Genomic DNA, 20,694 nt, shown 5'->3' with positions numbered 1-20,694 from the left:
TTTTCAATTTTTATAACAACTTATGTGCAACAAATTAGAAAAAATCAACAGTTCAAGCTCATGCATTCACCAACAACCAGACCAAATTTTCAACTTTTATAAAGTAGAAGGATCAAGTTCCTGCAATTTTAAAACAATAAAATTTAAAAGAATAAAAAAACAAAAGCTTTTTTCGAGATGGGGATTCAATGAGGAAAATACTGTTAAATCAACGACGTTGATATCATCGAGTTTGACGATTTCTTCCTTAATCGCCCATTTCGTTTGCTAAGAAATAGTTTCCTGAGAATCCAAATTCCTCTTCCTTCACCGTGTTAAAATCCATTTTCTGAAGATTATTCGTTCAAACAAAAAATATTTGCAAAGATAATCGAAAAGGAAAATGAAAATGAAAATAAAATCGAGAGTTTAAGCCCCCCCCCCCAAAAAAAAGCAAAATTAACCTGCTAGTTCGAGACCTGTACCACTTGGCCTGCTAGTTCGAGACCTCCTTCTGCTACAACCCTTTCAGGAGATGCAGAGGGTTGCCGATTTGGGGAAATTTGGGGGAAAATAAAGGGAATCGGGGTAGGGGAGAAATGGTTTGGGAAAATAAAATGGGGAAAAAAGAAGAAGAGATTTCTGGAGATGGGGGGAATCGATTTTGGGAAAAAGAAGGGGAAAAATAGAATATTTCATTTGAAATTTTGGGATAAAAAAATATAAACACAAAACGACGTCATTTTGCAAAAATATTAGTGGCGTTTGGAAGAAAAACACCACTATTGCTCTTTTTTTGCGGCGTCCGCTATTTCTTACCTTTTGCGGCGTTTTTTCATAAACGCCGCTAACGCTTTACTTTTTTACAATTTTTATATTAAATTATTGTATCTTTCATATAAATTTTAAATAAATAATTTTTTAAATTTTAAGTAATATTTAAAATAATTAGATAAAATTATAATTTTTAGTTTTGTATTTCATTTTTATTTGTTATAATTTGGTCCTATCCAAAATAGATAGTTACTTATCCATATCAATCATTACTTTTTATTTATTTATCAATATTTTTTAAATATATCAAATGGTTTAGATTAAATATTTTTAAATATAAAAGCATTAATTGATTGTATAAAATTTCATCATTTAACAAATTTCAAGTAAACCTTAAATCCTAAACCATTTAATATATATAAAGTTTATATGTTATCTCTTAAATAATTTAAACTATAATCATAATGTTAATATAATAAAATTAATATTATCTCTTTTACAATTATATAAGAAATTATTTAATATATGAATTAAAAACACTAATTAATCTAAACCCTAAACCCTAACCCTAACCCTATCCCTATCTTTTAAACCCTAAATCATAAACCCTAACCCTTAAGTACCCTAACCCCAAAACCTTAAACCTTAAATCCTAAACCATTTCATATATATAAATTAAAAACACTAATTTTCTAAACCTAACAAATTTCAAGTAAACCTTAAATCCTAAACCATTTAATATATATAAAGTTTATATGTTATCTCTTAAATAATTTAAACTATAATCATAATGTTAATATAATAAAATTAATATTATCTCTTTTACAATTATATAAGACATTATTTAATATATAAATTAAAAAACACTAATTAATCTAAATCCTAAACCTCTAACTCCTATCCCTTATCCCTTAAACCTTAAATCATAAACCCTTAACCCTTAAGTACCCCTAACCCCAAAACCTTAAACCTTAAATCCTAAACCATTTCATATATATAAATTAAAAACACTAATTTTCTAAACCTAACAAATTTCAAGTAAACCTTAAATCCTAAACCATTTAATATATATAAAGTTTATATGTTATCTCTTAAATAATTTAAACTATAATCATAATGTTAATATAATAAAATTAATATTATCTCTTTTACAATTATATAAGACATTATTTAATATATAAATTAAAAAACACTAATTAATCTAAACCCTAAACCTCTAACCCCTATCCCTTATCCCCTATCCCTTAAACCCTAAATCATAAACCCCTAACCCTTAAGTACCCCTAACCCCAAAACCTTAAACCTTAAATCCTAAACCATTTAATATATATAAATTAAAAACACTAATTAATCTAAACCTAACAAATTTCAAGTAAACCTTAAATCCCAAACCATTTAATATATATAAAGTTTATATGTTATCTCTTAAATAATTTAAACTATAATCATAATGTTAATATAATAAAATTAATATTATCTCTTTTACAATTATATAAGAAATTATTTAATATATAAATTAAAAAACACTAATTAATCTAAACCCTAAACCCTAACCCTAACCCTAACCCTATCCCTATCCCTTAAACCCTAAATCGTAAACTCCTAACCCTTAAGTACCTCTAACCCTAAAACCTTAAACCTTAAATCCTAAACCATTTAATATATATAAAGTTTATATGTTATCTCTTAAATAATTTAAACTATAATCATAATGTTAATATAATAAAATTAATATTATCTCTTTTAAAATTATATAAGAAATTATTTAGTATATAAATTAAAAACACTAATTAATCTAAACCCTAACCCTATCCCTATCCCTATCCCTTAACCCTAAATCATAAACCCTAACCCTTAAGTACCCCTAACCCCAAAACCTTAAACCTTAAATCCTAAACCATTTAATATATATAAATTAAAAACACTAATTAATCTAAACCTAACAAATTTCAAGTAAACCTTAAATCCTAAACCATTTAATATATATAAAGTTTATATGTTATCTCTTAAATAATTTAAACTATAATCATAATGTTAATATAATAAAATTAATATTATCTCTTTTACAATTATATAAGAAATTATTTAATATATAAATTAAAAAACACTAATTAATCTAAACCCTAACCCTAACCCTATCCCTATCCTTTAAACCCTAAATCATAAACCCCTAACCCTTAAGTACCCCTAACCCCAAAACCTTAAACCTTAAATCCTAAACCATTTAATATATATAAATTAAAAAACACTAATTAATCTAAACCTAACAAATTTCAAGTAAACCTTAAATCCTAAATCATTTAATAAATATAAATTAAAAACACTAATTAATCTAAACCTAACAAATTTCAAGTAAACCTTAAATCCTAAACCATTTAATATATATAAAGTTTATATGTTATCTCTTAAATAATTTAAACTATAATCATAATGTTAATATAATAAAATTAATATTATCCCTTTTACAATTATATAAGAAATTATTTAATATATAAATTAAAAAACACTAATTAATCTAAACCCTAAACCCCTAACCCCTAACCCCTAACCCTTATCCCTTATCCCTTAAACCCTAAATCATAAACCCCTAACCCTTAAGTACCCCTAACCCCAAAATCTTAAACCTGAAATCCTAAATCATTTAATATATATAAATTAAAAAACACTAATTAATCTAAACCTAACAAATTTCAAGTAAACCTTAAATCCTAAACCATTTAATATATATAAAGTTTATATGTTATCTCTTAAATAATGTATACTATAATCATAATGTTAATATAATAAAATTAATATTATCTCTTTTACAATTATATAAGAATTTATTTAATATATAAATTAAAAAACACGAATTAATCTAAACCCTAAACCCCTAACCCCTATCCCATATCCCTTAAACTCTAAATCATAAACCCCTAACCCTTAAGTACCCCTAACCCCAAAACCTTAAACCTTAAATCCTAATCCATTTAATATATATAAATTAAAAAACACTAATTAATCTAAACCTAACAAATTTCAAGTAAACCTTAAATCCTAAACCATTTAATGTATATAAAGCTTATATGTTATCTCTTAAATAATTTAAACTGTAATCATAATGTTAATATAATAAAATTAATATTATCTCTTTTACAATTATATAAGAATTTATTTAATATATAAATTAAAAAACACTAATTAATCTAAACCCTAAACCCTTAACCCCTAACCCTTATCCCATATCCCTTAAACCCAAAATCATAAACCCCTAACCCTTAAGTACCCCTAACCCCAAAACCTTAAACCTTAAATCCTAATCCATTTAATATATATAAATTAAAAAACACTAATTAATCTAAACATAACAAATTTCAAGTAAACCTAAAATCCTAAAGCATTTAATATATATAAAGTTTATATGTTATCTCTTAAAGAATTTAAACTATAATCATAATGTTAATATAATAAAATTAATATTATCTCTTTTACAATTATATAAGAAATTATTTAATATATGAATTAAAAAACACTAATTAATCTAAACCCTAAACCCTATCCCTATCCCTAACCCCTATCCCTATCCTTTAAACCCTAAATCATAAACCCCTAACCCTTAAGTACCCTAACCCCAAAACCTTAAACCTTAAATCCTAAACCATTTAATATATATAAATTAAAAACACGATAAATCTAAACCTAACAAATTTCAAGTAAACCTTAAATCCTAAACCATTTAATATATATAAAGTTTATATGTTATCTCTTAAATAATTTAAACTATAATCATAATGTTAATATAATAAAATTAATATTATCTCTTTTAGAATTATATAAGAAATTATTTAATATATAAATTAAAAAACACTAATTAATCTAAACCCTAAACCTCTAACCCCTAACCCCTATCCCTTATCCCTTAAACCCTAAATCAGAAACCCCTAACCCTTAAGTACCCCTAACCCCAAAACTTTAAACCTTAAATCCTAAACCATTTAATATATATAAATTAAAAAACACTGATAAATCTAAACCTAACAAATTTCAAGTAAACCTTAAATCCTAAACCATTTAATATATATAAAGTTTATATGTTATCTCTTAAATAATTTAAACTATAATCATAATGGTAATATAATAAAATTAATTTTATCTCCTTTACAATTATATAAGAATTTATTTAATATATAAATTAAAAAATACTAATTAATCTAAACCCTAAACCCTTAACCCCTAACCCCTATCCTATATCCCTTAAACTCTAAATCATAAACCCCTAACCTTTAAGTACCCCTAACCCCAAAACCTTAAACCTTAAATCCTAAACCATTTAATATATATAAATTAAAAAACACTAATTAATCTAAACCTAACAAATTGCAAGGAAACCTTAAATCCTAAACCATTTAATATATATAAAGTTTATATGTTATCTCTTAAATAATTTAAACTATAATCATAATGTTAAAATAATAAAATTAATATTATCTCTTTTACAATTATATAAGAAATTATTTAATATATGAATTAAAAAACACTAATTAATCTAAACCCTAAACCCCTAACCCCTATCCCCTATCCTTTAAACCCTAAATCATAAACCCCTAACCCTTAAGTACCCCTAACCCCAAAACCTTAAACCTTAAATCCTAAACCATTTAATATATATAAATTAAAAAAAAACACTAATTAATCTAAACCAAACAAATTTCAAGTAAACCTTAAATCCTAAACCATTTAATATATATAAAGTTTATATGTTATCTCTTAAATAATTTAAACTATAATCATAATGTTAATATAATAAAATTAATATTATCTCTTTTACAATTATATAAGAAATTATTTAATATATAAATTAAAAACACTAATTAATCTAAACCCTAAACCCTAACCCTTATCACATATCCTTTAAACCCTAAATCATAAATCCCTAACCCTTAAGTACCCTAACCCCAAAACATTAAACCTTAAATCCTAAACCATTTAATATATATAAATTAAAAACACTAATTAATCTAAACCTAACAAATTTCAAGTAAACCTTAAATCCTAAACCATTTAATATATATAAAGTTTATATGTTATCTCTTAAATAATTTAAACTATAATCATAATGTTAATATAATAAAATTAATATTATCTCTTTTACAATTATATAAGAAATTATTTAATATATAAATTAAAAAATACTAATTAATCTAAACCCTAAACCCCTAACCCCTAACCCATATCCCATATCCCTTAAACCCTAAATCATAAACCCCTAACCCTTAAGTACCCCTAACCCCAAAACCTTAAACCTTAAATCCTAAACCATTTAATATATATAAATTAAAAACACTAATTAATCTAAACCTAACAAATTTCAAGTAAACCTTAAATCCTAAACCATTTAACATATATAAAGTTTATATGTTATCTCTTAAATAATTTAAACTATAATCATAATGTTGATATAATAAAATTAATATTATCTCTTTTACAATTATATAAGAATTTATTTAATATATAAATTAAAAAACACTAATTAATCTAAACCCTAAACCCCTAACCCCTATCCCCTATCCCTTAAACCCTAAATCATAAACCCATAACCCTTAAGTACCCCTAACCCCAAAACCTTAAACCTGAAATCCTAAACCATTTAATATATATAAATTAAAAAACACTAATTAATCTAAACCTAACAAATTTCAAGTAAACCTTAAATCCTAAACCATTTAATATATATAAAGTTTATATGTTATCTCTTAAATAATTTAAACTATAATCATAATGTTAATATAATAAAATTAATATTATCTCTTTTACAATTATATAAGAAATTATTTAATATATAAATTAAAAAACACTAATTAATCTAAACCCTAAACCCCTAACCCCTATCCCCTATCCCTTAAACCCTAAATCATAAACCCCTAACCCTTAAGTACCCATAACCCCAAAACCTTAAACCCCAACCCTTAAACCATAAACCATAATCCATAAACCTTAAGATAGTAACTCCTAAACCTTAAACCCTAAACTATAATGATAAGTAATTCAACATTTTAAATTTAATACTATCTCTTTTACGATTATATAAGAAATTATTTAATATATAAATTAAAAAAATCAGTAATGTACCCAAAAAACTTTACAATTATTTTAAATAATAGTATTTTTAATTTTTCCATTTTTAACAAATATTTCAAAAACGCTGCTAAAGCCCCGAAAATTAGTGGCGCTTTTTCAAAAACGCCGCTAAAGCCTCTAAAGGTCAGAAAACGACGCCGTTGGGATTAGGTCTTTTGTGGCATTTTTTGGGAAAACGCCGCTAATGGTCATTTTCAGCGGCGAGTTCCAAAAAACGCCGTAAATGCTCGATCTTTAAGGGTGTTTTCCATAAAGTGTCGCTAATGCTCGATTTTTTGCGGCGTTTTTTGTCCAAACGCCGCTAAAAATGCCGCTAAAAACCTATTTTGCTGTAGTGTTAAAAGGTGATAGAAATCAAAAGGAATTAAGATTTGGAGTTCAAAATTGATTGAAATAGCAAGAGAGAATCAATGGATGAAAAAAACAAATTTTGGGTAGTTTTTACGTTATATAACTTGGTGAAGAGGTGTTATTTAGCTTGGATTTTAAAATCTGGTTAAATTGGTTCATAAAGACACACAATTTTGACTCTTTTGCAAATCAGTCCTATTTTCAAAATCGAAGGTATTTAAAACTCATTTCCAGAAATTGATTTGATTTTCTAAAATTCATAATTAAAAAAATTATCGGTCTACCATGTCACAAAATTCTAAACACTTTAAGGCTAAAATTCCTAAAATACCAATAAAACTCCTATACCCTATTTTGGGGTGTAACAATGTCTAATTGATTTAGTCCTATTTTTTGCAATTTAGTCTTTGGTCCAAAAATCAGTTTACCCACATATCTTCAACCAACCCTCTTTTGGGTTTAGCTACTCGTGCTGAAAAGAAAGAGGATGAACATGAAAATGAAAAACAAAACAACCATTAAAGTAAAGTTTAAGAAAAGTATAAAAGTTGAGATTATTATGCAAGAAAACTTAAAAGAATATGAATCTAAAAGCATTCAACAAGAAAATACAAAGCAATAAACATAAAAGGAACTAACTTTAATAAAGTACAAGGACTGAAAGTGTAAATAAACCTAAGCTACAATGATAACTAACTTAACTAACATTAAGAACGACAAGAACAAGAAGTAAATGTAGAAAAGTAAACTCTAAACTTAGAAAGAAGAAAAGAAAATGAAAACCTAAAAAAAGTGTAGAAAAACTAAGAGAAAACCTAGAGAAAACTAAACCTAAAACTAAGCTAATGTGTGTCTCTCTCCTCCTCAACTAATTTTTGTTGTTTTAGGTTGTCTTCTGATGAGTTTTCGTTGCTAAAAATGCCCCTACATGGGCCTTGGGTGATTGGTGGATCGGGTGGACAAAGACTACCCTTTTTGTCCAAGTGTCCCCTTGACAATGTCATTGTTGCGATACCCAGAAGAGGATATCGCGATACCTCGGGCAATGTCTAGCCAAGAGGTATTCTTGGAAGAATGGATATTCCGATACCATTGAAGGGTTTCTCTAGTCTTCCATACTGTTGGAGATATCGCGATACCGTTTCCTTGGGTGCCATTCTTGCTCGTTTTCAACCTACAACACGTCCCTACACTACTCAATACATGTTAGGCCCCCAATGAAACTATTGGCCAAATTGAGTCACAAAATGTGAAAAAAATGAGACATTTTCACTTATTAACTTAAAATCTAAAAATAACAAAAAGCTATGCAAAAGATGTTATTTTGCTCGAGAATAAGCTCATTAAGTATGCCGAGAAAGCCTAGTTTGCCACATCAATTTGTGGCAGATTAGCCATATGTTAAGGATATTTCATTCCTATCTCTTATTAGTATATCATTAATACTCAAGCCAGTTAGAATTAGATCGTGTCTTTTATTTCAATACACAATCAAGGTGGTTCCAATTATGATCCTCTTGCTCTTAAAATGAGCTTTCGCTTTTAGTATTATAAATACACCATTTATATTTGAATCTTTCAACTTTTCCATAATTTGGTCACTTAGCTCTAGTGGTTTCTTTATTTTAATTTATGTCTAAGTTGACCAATGTTAAATTTTCATTTTATTATCTCATTAGCAAAGAGTTTTAACACTTTGTTTACCTCAAATTCTTTACTTATTAACTCACCTTTAGTACTCATCATTTTATTCCACATATAGCAATTCATGTTCATAATCAAATCTTATTTTCAGAATTTTGATTTGTGGCAACCCAATCGATCACCCTGACATTGCACTAGAAATGCATCCATCCTATTTTTCGAGCGGATTAAGAAAAACATATAAAATTATCAATACACCACACATTTCACATTCAATTTCTAATTTAATCAACTTTTTCATTTATTAAATTTAATCCCTAAACCCAAAACTAACATAACTTTCAAGTCTAAGCTCAATTTTTCATGCTGATTTCACTATATTCCTTATTGTACCTCCTATTTCTCATTTCTACCACAAATTTTGAAAATTGTGCATTTTATTCCTATTGAACAAAATCATCAATTCACTTTACAATTTAGTCTTTTTTTTTCAATTCTAAACTTAAAATATATCAAATTGACACCTAAAAATTTAACTATTCAACAATGGTAACATCCTCAATATTTAACAGTACCAAAAAATAAAACTTGGGTCAACTAGCTTAAACTCTTGGGATTTCAAAAACATGAAAATTACAAGAAAATGACTAAATTGCACTTACCAATTGAAAGTTGAAAACCTTAGAAACTTAGGGCCGAATGTTTCTCTTCTTTTTTTTCTCCCATTTTGGTTTTTACGTGTAAAGATGGATGAAATGTTTTGGTTTTTCCCACTAACTATTTTTTTATCACTAATGGTTTTATTTTAATTATTTACTTAATATAATTTATAGCATTTGTTTTTAATAGTTAACCTTTATGTTACTGTCCATTAATAATAAGATAATGGTTTAATTACCTCATGAGTCCCTTAGCCAAGTTCTTCATCATAATTTATTGACAATTGAACTTTTGACACTTCTACGATTCAGTTCATGTACTCTAATTAAGCATTAATTTGACAAAATCACTTGACTAAAATTCAATTCACTTCAAATATAACCTCCGTAAATATTTAATAAAATATTCAAGAGTCCGATTTACAAAAATGAGGTTTCAAAACCACACTTTTCAACACCACTGACTTTCGGGTCGTTACATTGTGTATATATTGTTGTCAAAAGATCGACATTTGGGCTTGATTCTGGTGCTACCATAAAATTTTTTTTTACTTGTTTAGAATAATTATTTATTTTATTTCATTTTTGGAATATTAGAATTAACATGTTTTTGTTGGAAAGTTTCAAACTTAAGAGACTTAACTTTCTAGAAAAAATGTTAATAGAAAAATATACCTTTTGCTAAAAGGTATATACCAATGGACACATTTTGGTGTGTAACCTTTTAGTGCCAATACAAATCTAAGACTCCTTACCCGACCCGATCACCGGGTCCGAGCTACAGGATGTTACATTTGTTGCTGGAGCAACTACAGTTGATTTCTAATACGATTTAACCATTTTAGAATGTTAATAAGTATAAAACATATTGAAAAAGTGTTGTACAATTTTTTCTGGGTCTTATACAAGCTTACGAAAGCACTATTGCTAACCCGAGTTCAATTGAGGACTTAATTGAAAAGTTTTCAAATTTTGTTGGTTGACGTCGTAACATCATGGCTACCACGTTGCGACCTCATCAATTACAGCACGTTTGGTTTGCTGTATTGGAATAGAGGCGTAATAGCAAATCAATTGTTTGGTTGAATGTAATGGAATAGAGGCGTAATAGTATTCTTGTGTTTGGTTGAATGGAATAGAGGTGTAATAGCATAATGGAAAAAACTAAAATGACTAGAATACCCTTAGCATAAATTTGTTTGGGTAAATGATTATTGTTATTGTTATTTAAATTTTAATAAGATTATTAATATCAATAATAAATAATTTAATCATATTTAAACATAATTATTGTTAAATATATTATAATTAAAATATATAATTTAAAAATTCTTAATAATCAATATTCTTATATGAATTTACTCAAATCATAATATATGATACTATAAAATATAAATTAACATAATTATTATTAAATATATTATAATTAAAATATATAATTTAATAAAATTCTTAATAATTAATATTTTTATATGAATTTACTCAAATCATAATATATGATACTATAAAAGATAATTTAACATAATTATTATTAAACATATTTTAATTAAAATATATAATTTAATAAAATTCTTAATAATTAATATTCTTATATGAATTTACTCAAATCATAATATATCATACTGTAAAAGATAATTTGAAATAATTATTATTAAATATATTTTAATTAAAATATATAATTTAATAAAATTCCTAATAATTAATATTCTTATATGAATTTACTCAAATCATAATATATGATACTATAAAACATAATTTGAAATAATTAATATTAAATATATTTTAATTAAAATATATGATTTAATAAAATTTAAAATAATTATAACTAATAAATTTTCTTATATGAATTTGTATAATTTAAAATAATTATTATTACATATAATTTAATAATAATATATAATTTCATAAAATTCTTGATAATAAATTTTCTTATATGAATTTATACAATTTAAAATAATTAATATTAAATATAATTTAATAATGATATATAATTTCATAAAATTCTTAATAATAAAATGTTCTTATATGAATTTACTAAAATCAAAATATAACTTGAGAATTATATTTTGCATAAACATAATTAACTTATATTAAGAAAAGGTTAGATGAAAATGAAATTCTACATCATAATCCATATGTTGTATAGTTTTACAACATCAAAAAGTTTGAACATTGGCTTTTAATGGTCAGAAAGAAATCTTCTGACCCATTCCAATCGCGCAACAGAAGGTAAACTAAAGAAAACGATCATTTGAGTTGGATGATCTGGAATTTTACTCAAAGCTCAATACCGCTGATCGTCGGTTAAACCTTCAATTTTCTCATAAGGTTGAATATAAATTTGAAGCTTTCTCTTCCATCTTTTGATATTCTTCTGACTTCTGCTGAACCACCACCTCGGAGGCAATACTCCTACTCATTTGATCGCCAACGGCCTTGATGTTTTCGGCCAATAAAGTGGCAACCTCATCAAATGAAGAAGACATATCACGAGCATCAGATTTCTTCTTTCTCTTGTTTGAAGATGAGGAACCCCCTTGGTCTCTATCTCGTTGCGGCTCCGCAGCGGAAACATCCATGTCATCCAAAGAGATGTCACTTGATCATAGAATGAGTTTCTTTCTTCATCCATACCTGTAGTATGTACACCCTCAGCATTTATTTCTTCAAGAACATCAGCAGCTGTTTGAGCATCTTTCCCAGTTGCTCGATCTCTTGCATATATGGTAGTAAGCTGGTCGTAGTAAGGGAAAGTACGATGTCTGAATTGAGCGGCTTCTTTGTGACTCTAAAAAAATGAGGAAATCATATTAGTTATAAGTTTGGTAAAAATAAGATAATAAAGACTTGAAATAATCTTACCTTTAAATAGGAGTCCCAAACCGCATCTTCAGCAACAACGAGCTGCCTATGCTCGTCCCAACCAAAACCGCTATTGTTTTGGCCATTAAGCATGTCATAGACGATTGACCACTCCCTTTTTAGTAACCTAATCCTCGATTCAATATTAGGTCTCGCCTTCAACATTGCATTTGGTAAAACCTTTGTAGCATTCTCTCCAACTCGTTTAAATAACCGCTTTGAACCCGTATCGCATTAAATGTTCCAATATTGTGCAGTCCACCATGCAGGAAACCAATGCTGCATCTTCTTCTGGAACCCATTTTCTTTTGGTTCCTCGAGAAGCTTGTGAAGAAGCATTTGATTCTGGAACACCTGACATAATTATCTTAAGAACAAAAAAAAACAAATTATATTAATTACTATTTTAATATCATGAATCAAAAGGTGAACACTTTATAAAATTATAATTAAATTCAATATCAAGAATCGAAAGCTCCATACCACAAAAAATTTAAAATTATAACACATGCTGAATGAGAAGAAATTAAATTATAATTCAACAAGTTTAGTACAATACAAAAATCAATACAAAAGTTTCACAAAAGTTTCACAAACTAATTTCTAGATGCTTGCCATTAATCGAACATTTGGTTGGCTAGTTCCATCCTCCAAGTAGCCCAAGCATCCGATGGATGAATATTTGTGATATTCGGTTCATCGTCATCCACCACATTACTTGGTAATCCTTCTCCCACCTCCGCTTCAATGGGATCAATACTCATATGGGTTCGAATAAAATTATGGAGCAAACAACATGCAATATCAAAGTCCTTTAACTATCCACTTTACCATGAGGAACTTTTAGTCCATGTCTTCTACTAATGGCATCACGAAGAACCCGTCCATCGGCAACTGAACCTTCCCAACCAGGAAGAACATAAACAAATTGCATCTCAGTGTACAAACACCTAGCATATTTGTTGCTATGTCACCTTTTCGCGTTCGATATCTAGGTTTATCAACTGTTGGAACCCTAAACTTGATGTGGGTTCCATCAAGAGCACCTAAGCAGTTCTATATCACATGATATAAAACCTTGAGTTAGAATACTAATTTAAATCTAAATAAACTAAATGTTGTACAAGCTATATATAAAACTCAGTCCAATACCTTAAACCATTTCCCCATTGTGTCAGAAGAACCGGCTGTAATTGGCTCCGGCTTTTTAAATAACACATCTTGTAAGCGTATGACAGCATTTAAAACACTATGAAATGCTCTGATAACAGTTTCCCCGGACCTCCTAAAGTGATGCTTGATAACTCGATTTTTCAAGTGATGGGAGATGATATGTAAAAACATTGCTACTTGTTCATCAACAAGTATGAACCTTGACGACTTCAATCCCCCTATCGATTCTAACATCTCACATAGTTTAAAAAAGGCAGTTCTATTCATCCTAACTTGTTCAATACAGGTCTCGTCACTAGCATATACAAGGCTTTTCACATAATCACGTTTTGCATAAAAATCTAAGGTATAGGACCTAATCCTTGGTCTATGTAGGCTAAGGCTGGCACCCATTCTAAATAAGAACCAAATCGCAATTCTACAGATTTCCAACCATATTGTCAATGCAATACCAATTCTTTTACGCCTCACACTTTGTGCAATTAAAGGCAGACGAGCCATTACTGCAACATATTAAAATTAGAACACAGTATCAAAGAACTGAAGTTGCAATTACACACTTTAATTTCATTTCTTTATCAATCACCCAAAAAAGTATCTATTAAATGATATTTAAATACATTTTAAATATATTAAAATTTAAAGGTATATGTAGTTTTGCATAAAATTAATTGTTGGTATTTGTTAGATTATAACTAAACTCATTATAATTTAAAATTATAAAGCATGTTCAAAGTTTGAACATTGATTAGTATATTTATTGATGATTAGTTTAATTAAGGTGACCTAATTTTAAAACAAATAAAATAAAGAATGAGGATTTGGTTTACTAAAGAATGAAATTGAAGTTTTAAAACTTTTATAACATTTTAAATTTAAATTTCATTTTATAAAATATATATAACTTTTATCTCATTTACATGTATTAATAATTATTAAAAGTAGTATTGTATTTGCAATTATGATTGGAAAAGATTGAAATGTAGTATTGTATTTACATGTACAAATAATGGTGATTTAAGCCCATTATTTAAAAAAACATACATATCTTCTAAATGCGCTATTTTTCACACACATACCATGCTATATAACTACTAATTAGAATTTAAAATCTTATTTAAAGAAAATTAATTCTTTTATTACTTGATAAAGCTTTTGTAACATTAAATCGAATCCAAAATATTACTTAAATATATCAAATTTCTTATTATTATATTTGTTGGAATTAGTCAGTTGGAATTATTAAATCAAAAATGAACGATTGGTGTCTATCAAAATCGCTCTTTTTCTTTTTTCTTTTCTTTTATTATTATTTCACTTCTTTCATTTTGCTTCGTACAGTAATGCATTTTGTTGTTTTTGGTATTCGTTTTGTTGTTTTACATAGCCTTGCCTGTGTTTCATCAATTCATCTATCATCTGTTTCCATTTTTCTTTTGTATCAAATTTCATTTTCAAACTCATTTTATTGTTATTTGAATAATATCAATTAAAGGCTGAACATAATTATATATTAGTATCAAATGAGCAACAAAAGCTGAACTTGATTTTTTTTCCGGATAAACGTTGCTTTTTTTATTTACCAACAAAACCATACAAACATGCAATAACCATAACCATACAAACAAAAGTTGTAATGAGCAATACAAACATACAAACAAAACCATACAAAGGAAACAACAAAAGCTGATACAGCAATACAAACATGCAATCGGGGAAAACATACAAAACCATGAATACCAATGGAAAACTAACTCAGAATGAGCAAATCGGGACGATCGCGATGAAGAAGTGTTGGAACAAAGAACTCAGAATGAGATAAGGAAATCGATTAAGTCAAATTTATTGTCTTCAACTGAAATTATATCAGCATGCAAGCAAATATTTTTACTAGTTTATATTAAATAAAAATTAAATTGATTCAGTCTGTATTATAGTGATTTATCCTGAAACCTGAAAAACAACGAATCGATTTAATAAAACCATATGGAAGCCGCGTCGATTTGGCTTTCGGTCTTTTTGCTCAGCTTGCTCGAGGGAAAACATTGCTCCCGAAAGATCCATCGACCAACAACAACTGTTTTTTTTACTGTTTTGTTTTACAAGTATGAGGCATCGTGAGACACCCACACGAAAGAAAAAGAGAGAGAGTTAAATCAACGCCAATCAAAACAGGCATATTGGTTTATGGTACTTCACATCCACAACCAAATTCACTACTATAAACAACATTATTTTTATCTATTAATTTAACACGTCTTAAAATTTTGGTCCTACAAAAAATACATGTCTTATTGCTCCAAAACCAGAATTGGGGGGGTCATCACTTCATCACACCACACAATCTTCAATGCATCCTATTTGCAAAATCATAGTTGCTCAACCAAACTACTCTTATGGGATTCACCCAAACTAACTGTGCTTGCCTACTTCAGTTCAGATATTACAGGTTGGCTTGCCACATGTTAACGGTGTTAAAGTCAAACCATAACAATACACGCACTGATACTTTTAAGTACCAAAATAAGCATTTTAAAAGTTTAGGTGCTACATTAAACATTCAGCTGAAATACATCTACCATTTATGCCATTATCCCTTAAATATATTACCAAATTAACTTCGGGATAGGGGAATCGTATCTGCTATAATCAGCATATAACAAGTACTGGAATTGAAGATTGAATCTCATGCAGGACGAAACAATTGCTCAACCAATAAGGAGAAGCAGGAAACTGATAAACTGATAAAGTTGTAATGGGAATATAAGAAAAGAGATTGTGTGTATTGAAATTCAAAATCAAAATTAGATGTCACCTCTTAAAATCGAGTCCATGAAAAGAGTGAAAAAAGGTGAAAGTTCAAACATTTAACTATAATTTGTTTATGGTTTAAGCCTATGCTTGGTTCTACTATCTTTTTCAGTGTTTCAAACCACATACCAAACATAATACAGTTGGTGAATCCGGTTGAAGAATACAAACAATGGCCTCTGCTGTTTTGCGATATGTCAAGGAGTTTTCGACTGTCAGTACACCAAATATAAATCCTAAAACTATGTCGTGATGTTGAAAAGCACACTTTTTGACATAAAATGCATGAACATGGACTGCTCCTTAAGTTCCTACTGTTTTATTTCCATGTAATCTCTCTTTACTTCTGTGTTAGCCCATCTCATATAATCCTTTTCTCATATTTCAAGATCAAAAGTAAAGGCCACACCGATGCTTCCCATGCAATGAAAATGATGATTTATAACCCTCTCTAATCATGCTTCAGAAATACCAACATGACATGAAACACAAATCAGCATGCAAAACAGAGACCGAGAGAAAAAATGAAAAGGCAGACAAATCAGCATGCAAAGCAGCCACAATCCAAGGCAAAGACAGAAAACTAAAATGAAAAGTTCAAGATTCATACCTCACGCCGAGACCGAGAAAAAAAATGAAGGAGTGGATTTCAAACGTGCTGCAACAAATGAAAGGGAAAAAATGACCGAGAGAGAGAATCGGTAAAGGCAGACGAGGAGAAATGATGAGGACAGAAAAAGGAGAGGGTCAGGTAGGGAGGGAGGGTAAAACAGAGACTTGGGAAGGGAAGCCGGACGTAATAGGGTAATCCTTGATTTGGGAAGGGAATAGAAAAGCAGAGAATTTTGGGATTAGGTCGGTATTGTAATACACACGTAATACCTATTACAGCGAACCAAATGCCGAAATAGGTCGGTAATGTAATAGGCGCGTAATCGGGGCGTAATGGATTACCTATTACACTGAACCAAACACACTGTTAGTGAGTTACGTTGCGACTTTAGAAATCTTAACGTCACGATGCCACTCAGTATTGAACTAAGTCACGACATTGAGGACTTGTGGTTGCGACGTTACCCTAGTTTATGCAAAAATCACATTGGTTAACAATTTAATGCTTCCTACCAAACACATTTACACATTAATGAGTTCTTTCTAAGATCAACACAACATCATTTCTTGCCAATCTATACCAAACACAGCAAATGAACATTTGGACTCAAACACCCAATATGGCATAAACACATTATTAACATTTAAGCATATCCAAGCCATATATCAACTTTGACATACAAATTTACTTTATCTTTCCAACCTAAAAAAAAAGGCCTAAGTAAACTTTGAACTCAAGAAAAAAATTGGTATTGGCATAATCAAGTTAGGCACAAACTAAGCCATATACCAAGTTTAACTCGCAAACACAACCTTAGCTACAATTAGAACTTTGGCACACACATTAGGTTGATCGTTTACATAACATAATAACCCTATATACATGCCACATGTCGACCCAATCTTTATTTGGCAAAATCATTTTGATATAACAAACACTATGTTTTGAATAAAACTCATTTTAAAAAACACTTGGCAAAAATTGCACTTCAAATCATATCTAAAATACAAAAATTTTAAAACAATACTTCAAACATTTTCAAACAAGTTAAAAATTCCCAAGGCCAAAAAGTATCGATCTTTTCAAGTATTAATAAATTTCTAAAAATCAATACCAAAATAGGCTACTGACTTGCAAATGAGTTGCCAAGTATCGATAAATTTTAAAATGGTATCAACTTTGGTACACATTTATGGATACATTTTTTAGTATCAATACGAAATTTGCATTCTACAATTTTGAGATATTCATTAAGAATCAATCAGATATCGATACATTTTATTTGGTATCGATAATTTCCTCCTAGTATCGATTTTTTCGGATTAACAGTCATCGAATCAAGGCATTAAATGTTAAAATTATCAATAATTTTCTAAAAAGTATCGATAACTTTTATTGCAGGTGAATTAAATGATTTGGTATTTTCATTTCAATGGCTCTAGTAACTTCCACAACAACCACAACGATTGGAAATCAATTAAAGGGTATAAATATCATCTTTTAAAGGTCTTAAAATAACAAGAGAGAGAATCATAGCTAAAAAGATCAATCAAAAAACCTTTGTGCTTAATTTTTCTATACTTTTCTTACATACACTTGTGAGCTTCATTGCTATTCTTTCAGCTCAAGTGTTCTTATTTGTAATTGTGCTTAATTGGCAAACACTTTGATCTTGTAAAGTTTATTTCTTTGTTTACTTATTTGTATTTTTTTAGAGGGTTTATGTCTTAAGGTTTGGGTAGAAACCTTAAAGCAGTTTGTAAGGTTACACCTTGTTCTCAAAGGTTGTCAATTAGTGGATTTGGGAAAATTCTTAGTTGTGGAAAGCTAAGGTAATGGAGTAGGCAAATGGGGCCGAACCATTATATATTTTCGTGTTCATTGTCTCCATTTATTTTCATTGCTTCCACCAAAATTTTAAAAGGCAAATTCACCCCTCTTTGCAATTGTGAGTTGTTTAATCGAGCTAACAATTGGTATCAGAGCTAGTATCTTTTATATGATTTAACAACCAAAGGGGAGATCCTTGAGGAAGTTAAATAATCAACAACTCAATCCAAACAATGACCTTTACTTCTGAGTCAATTTTTCTTGGAGAATCCCAATCTATCTCCAAGCCTCCAAACTTTAATAGTGCAACTATTCTTATTGAAAGAAAATGATGGTGTTGTTCATCCAAGCAAATGATCTTACCATATGGGACATCATCATGGATGGTCCTTCCATACCACTTAAACAAGAATGAGAGCTTTTAGTTCCAAAGAGTTAGAAGGAATGGAACGATTAAGATATGAGAAGTATTGAACTTAATGCCAAGGCAATGCACACTCTATTTTGTACACTTGGTTCGGACGAGTATAGTAGAGTGTCATCATGCTCAAACACCATGGAAATTTGGCACAAGTGGAAAGCCACTCATGAAGGAACAAGTCAAATGAAGAAATCTAAAATCGAAATTCTCACTCCCAATTATGAAACCTTTAAGATAAAGTCAGAAGAGGATATTAAGACGATGTATAATCCTTTCACCATCATCATCAATGATCTAAAGTCTTATGGGAAGATTTATCCAAATAAAGAGGTGGTAAGGAAGATGCTCTGAAGCTTACCTAAATCTTGGGAAGCTAAAGTGACTGCAATTGAAGAAACAAAGAATTTTGGAAACATTAACTTTAAATGAGCTCAGCGGTTTTTTACTTACACATGAGATGAGACTCAACGAAGGGGCTGAAAAAGAAAAAGGTTGGCATTGCTATTAAATCCACTAAAAATGAAGATAGTGAATCAAGTGAAGAGGTGGATGAAGACAAAGAGATGACCATGTTTGCTAGAAGATTCAAGAGGTTCATGAAATCCAATAAAGGAATAAGATTCCAAAATAATGAGGGATTGAAACTTGAATCTACCAAGGAGAAAGATAATATTATTTGTTATGAGTGCAAGAAATTAGGACATATCAAGTTTGATTGTCCTCAATGGAAGAAGAAGGGATTAAACAAACAAAAGCTTAAGGCTAACTTGGCTACTTTGAGTGATTAAGATCCAGAAGTAGCCAATCGTTGCCTTATGGCCATTGATGACTCTAAGGTAACTTCTAACTTGTCTAGTTCAATTTCTTATTCATTTGATGAGTTACAAGATGTCTATGATGGGTTGGATTTTGAATTTGAAGTCATGGTTTCAAAGCATAAGAAAAATATTTCAAATTTGAAAAATGAGAATGACTTAGTTTCCAAAACTGATCATGAACTTGAAGAGAAAGTAAAAAAAATGCAAGAAATTATTAATGATTTTGAGAAGAAGAATTTAGACTTGCATAATTTACTCTCAAAAGATCATGAAGATCATGAAAAGCAGCTTAAGTTGTTTAAGAGTGAAAAAGCTCACTCTAACAAAGTTTTTCCAACAAGGTTTGAAAAAGAAGAAAATTCCAAACAAAAATTTGTTAAAGATAGTTTAATTACTATAAACGTAAAGGTCATTTTAAAACTTATAAGGGAAAATTAGTTAAAAGTATATGGGTCCTTAAATGACTCATTACTACTAAAGATAAGAATATCTTTTTCTAAATGGATACCTAAAGCGACTAAAATCTTAGAAATTAATGCTTATGAATCCAAAAGAGTTTGGGTACCAAAAATTAAAAAAAATTAATTATATATTTGTAGGAAAAGGACCATTACTTTAAGGTGGGCAATTCAAGCAAAAACT

The 20,694-nt window shown here is 28.6% G+C and overlaps 1 protein-coding gene across 1 annotated transcript; it reads right to left on the bottom strand.

Moving 5' to 3' along the window:
* Positions 1-96: 96 nt before the first annotated feature.
* LOC128033920 (uncharacterized) lies at positions 97-12,529 on the bottom strand. Its single transcript, XM_052622421.1, has 3 exons — positions 12,387-12,529; positions 12,058-12,312; positions 97-120 (listed from the first exon to the last, which is right to left on the bottom strand). Exons 1-3 carry the CDS (start codon positions 12,477-12,479, stop codon positions 97-99), a joined length of 372 nt encoding a protein of 123 aa, XP_052478381.1. The 5' UTR covers positions 12,480-12,529.
* Between the last annotated feature and the right edge of the window lie 8,165 nt (positions 12,530-20,694).

This window comes from Gossypium raimondii, chromosome 10, assembly GCF_025698545.1.
Source record: "Gossypium raimondii isolate GPD5lz chromosome 10, ASM2569854v1, whole genome shotgun sequence".
Taxonomy (NCBI): Eukaryota; Viridiplantae; Streptophyta; class Magnoliopsida; order Malvales; family Malvaceae; genus Gossypium; species Gossypium raimondii.
This window is presented reverse-complemented; position numbering and strand designations above follow the sequence as displayed.

Excerpts from the sequence above, each read along its gene's own strand:
- LOC128033920 (XM_052622421.1), bottom strand. The coding sequence starts at position 12,479 with ATGCTTAATGGCCAAAACAATAGCGGTTTTGGTTGGGACGAGCATAGG. Across the intron at positions 12,313-12,386 it reads TTTGGGACTCCTATTTAAAG|AGTCACAAAGAAGCCGCTCA; the intron begins GTAAGATTATTT and ends TCATTTTTTTAG. Across the intron at positions 121-12,057 it reads ACGAGATAGAGACCAAGGGG|GAACTTGATCCTTCTACTTT; the intron begins GTTCCTCATCTT and ends TTAAAATTGCAG.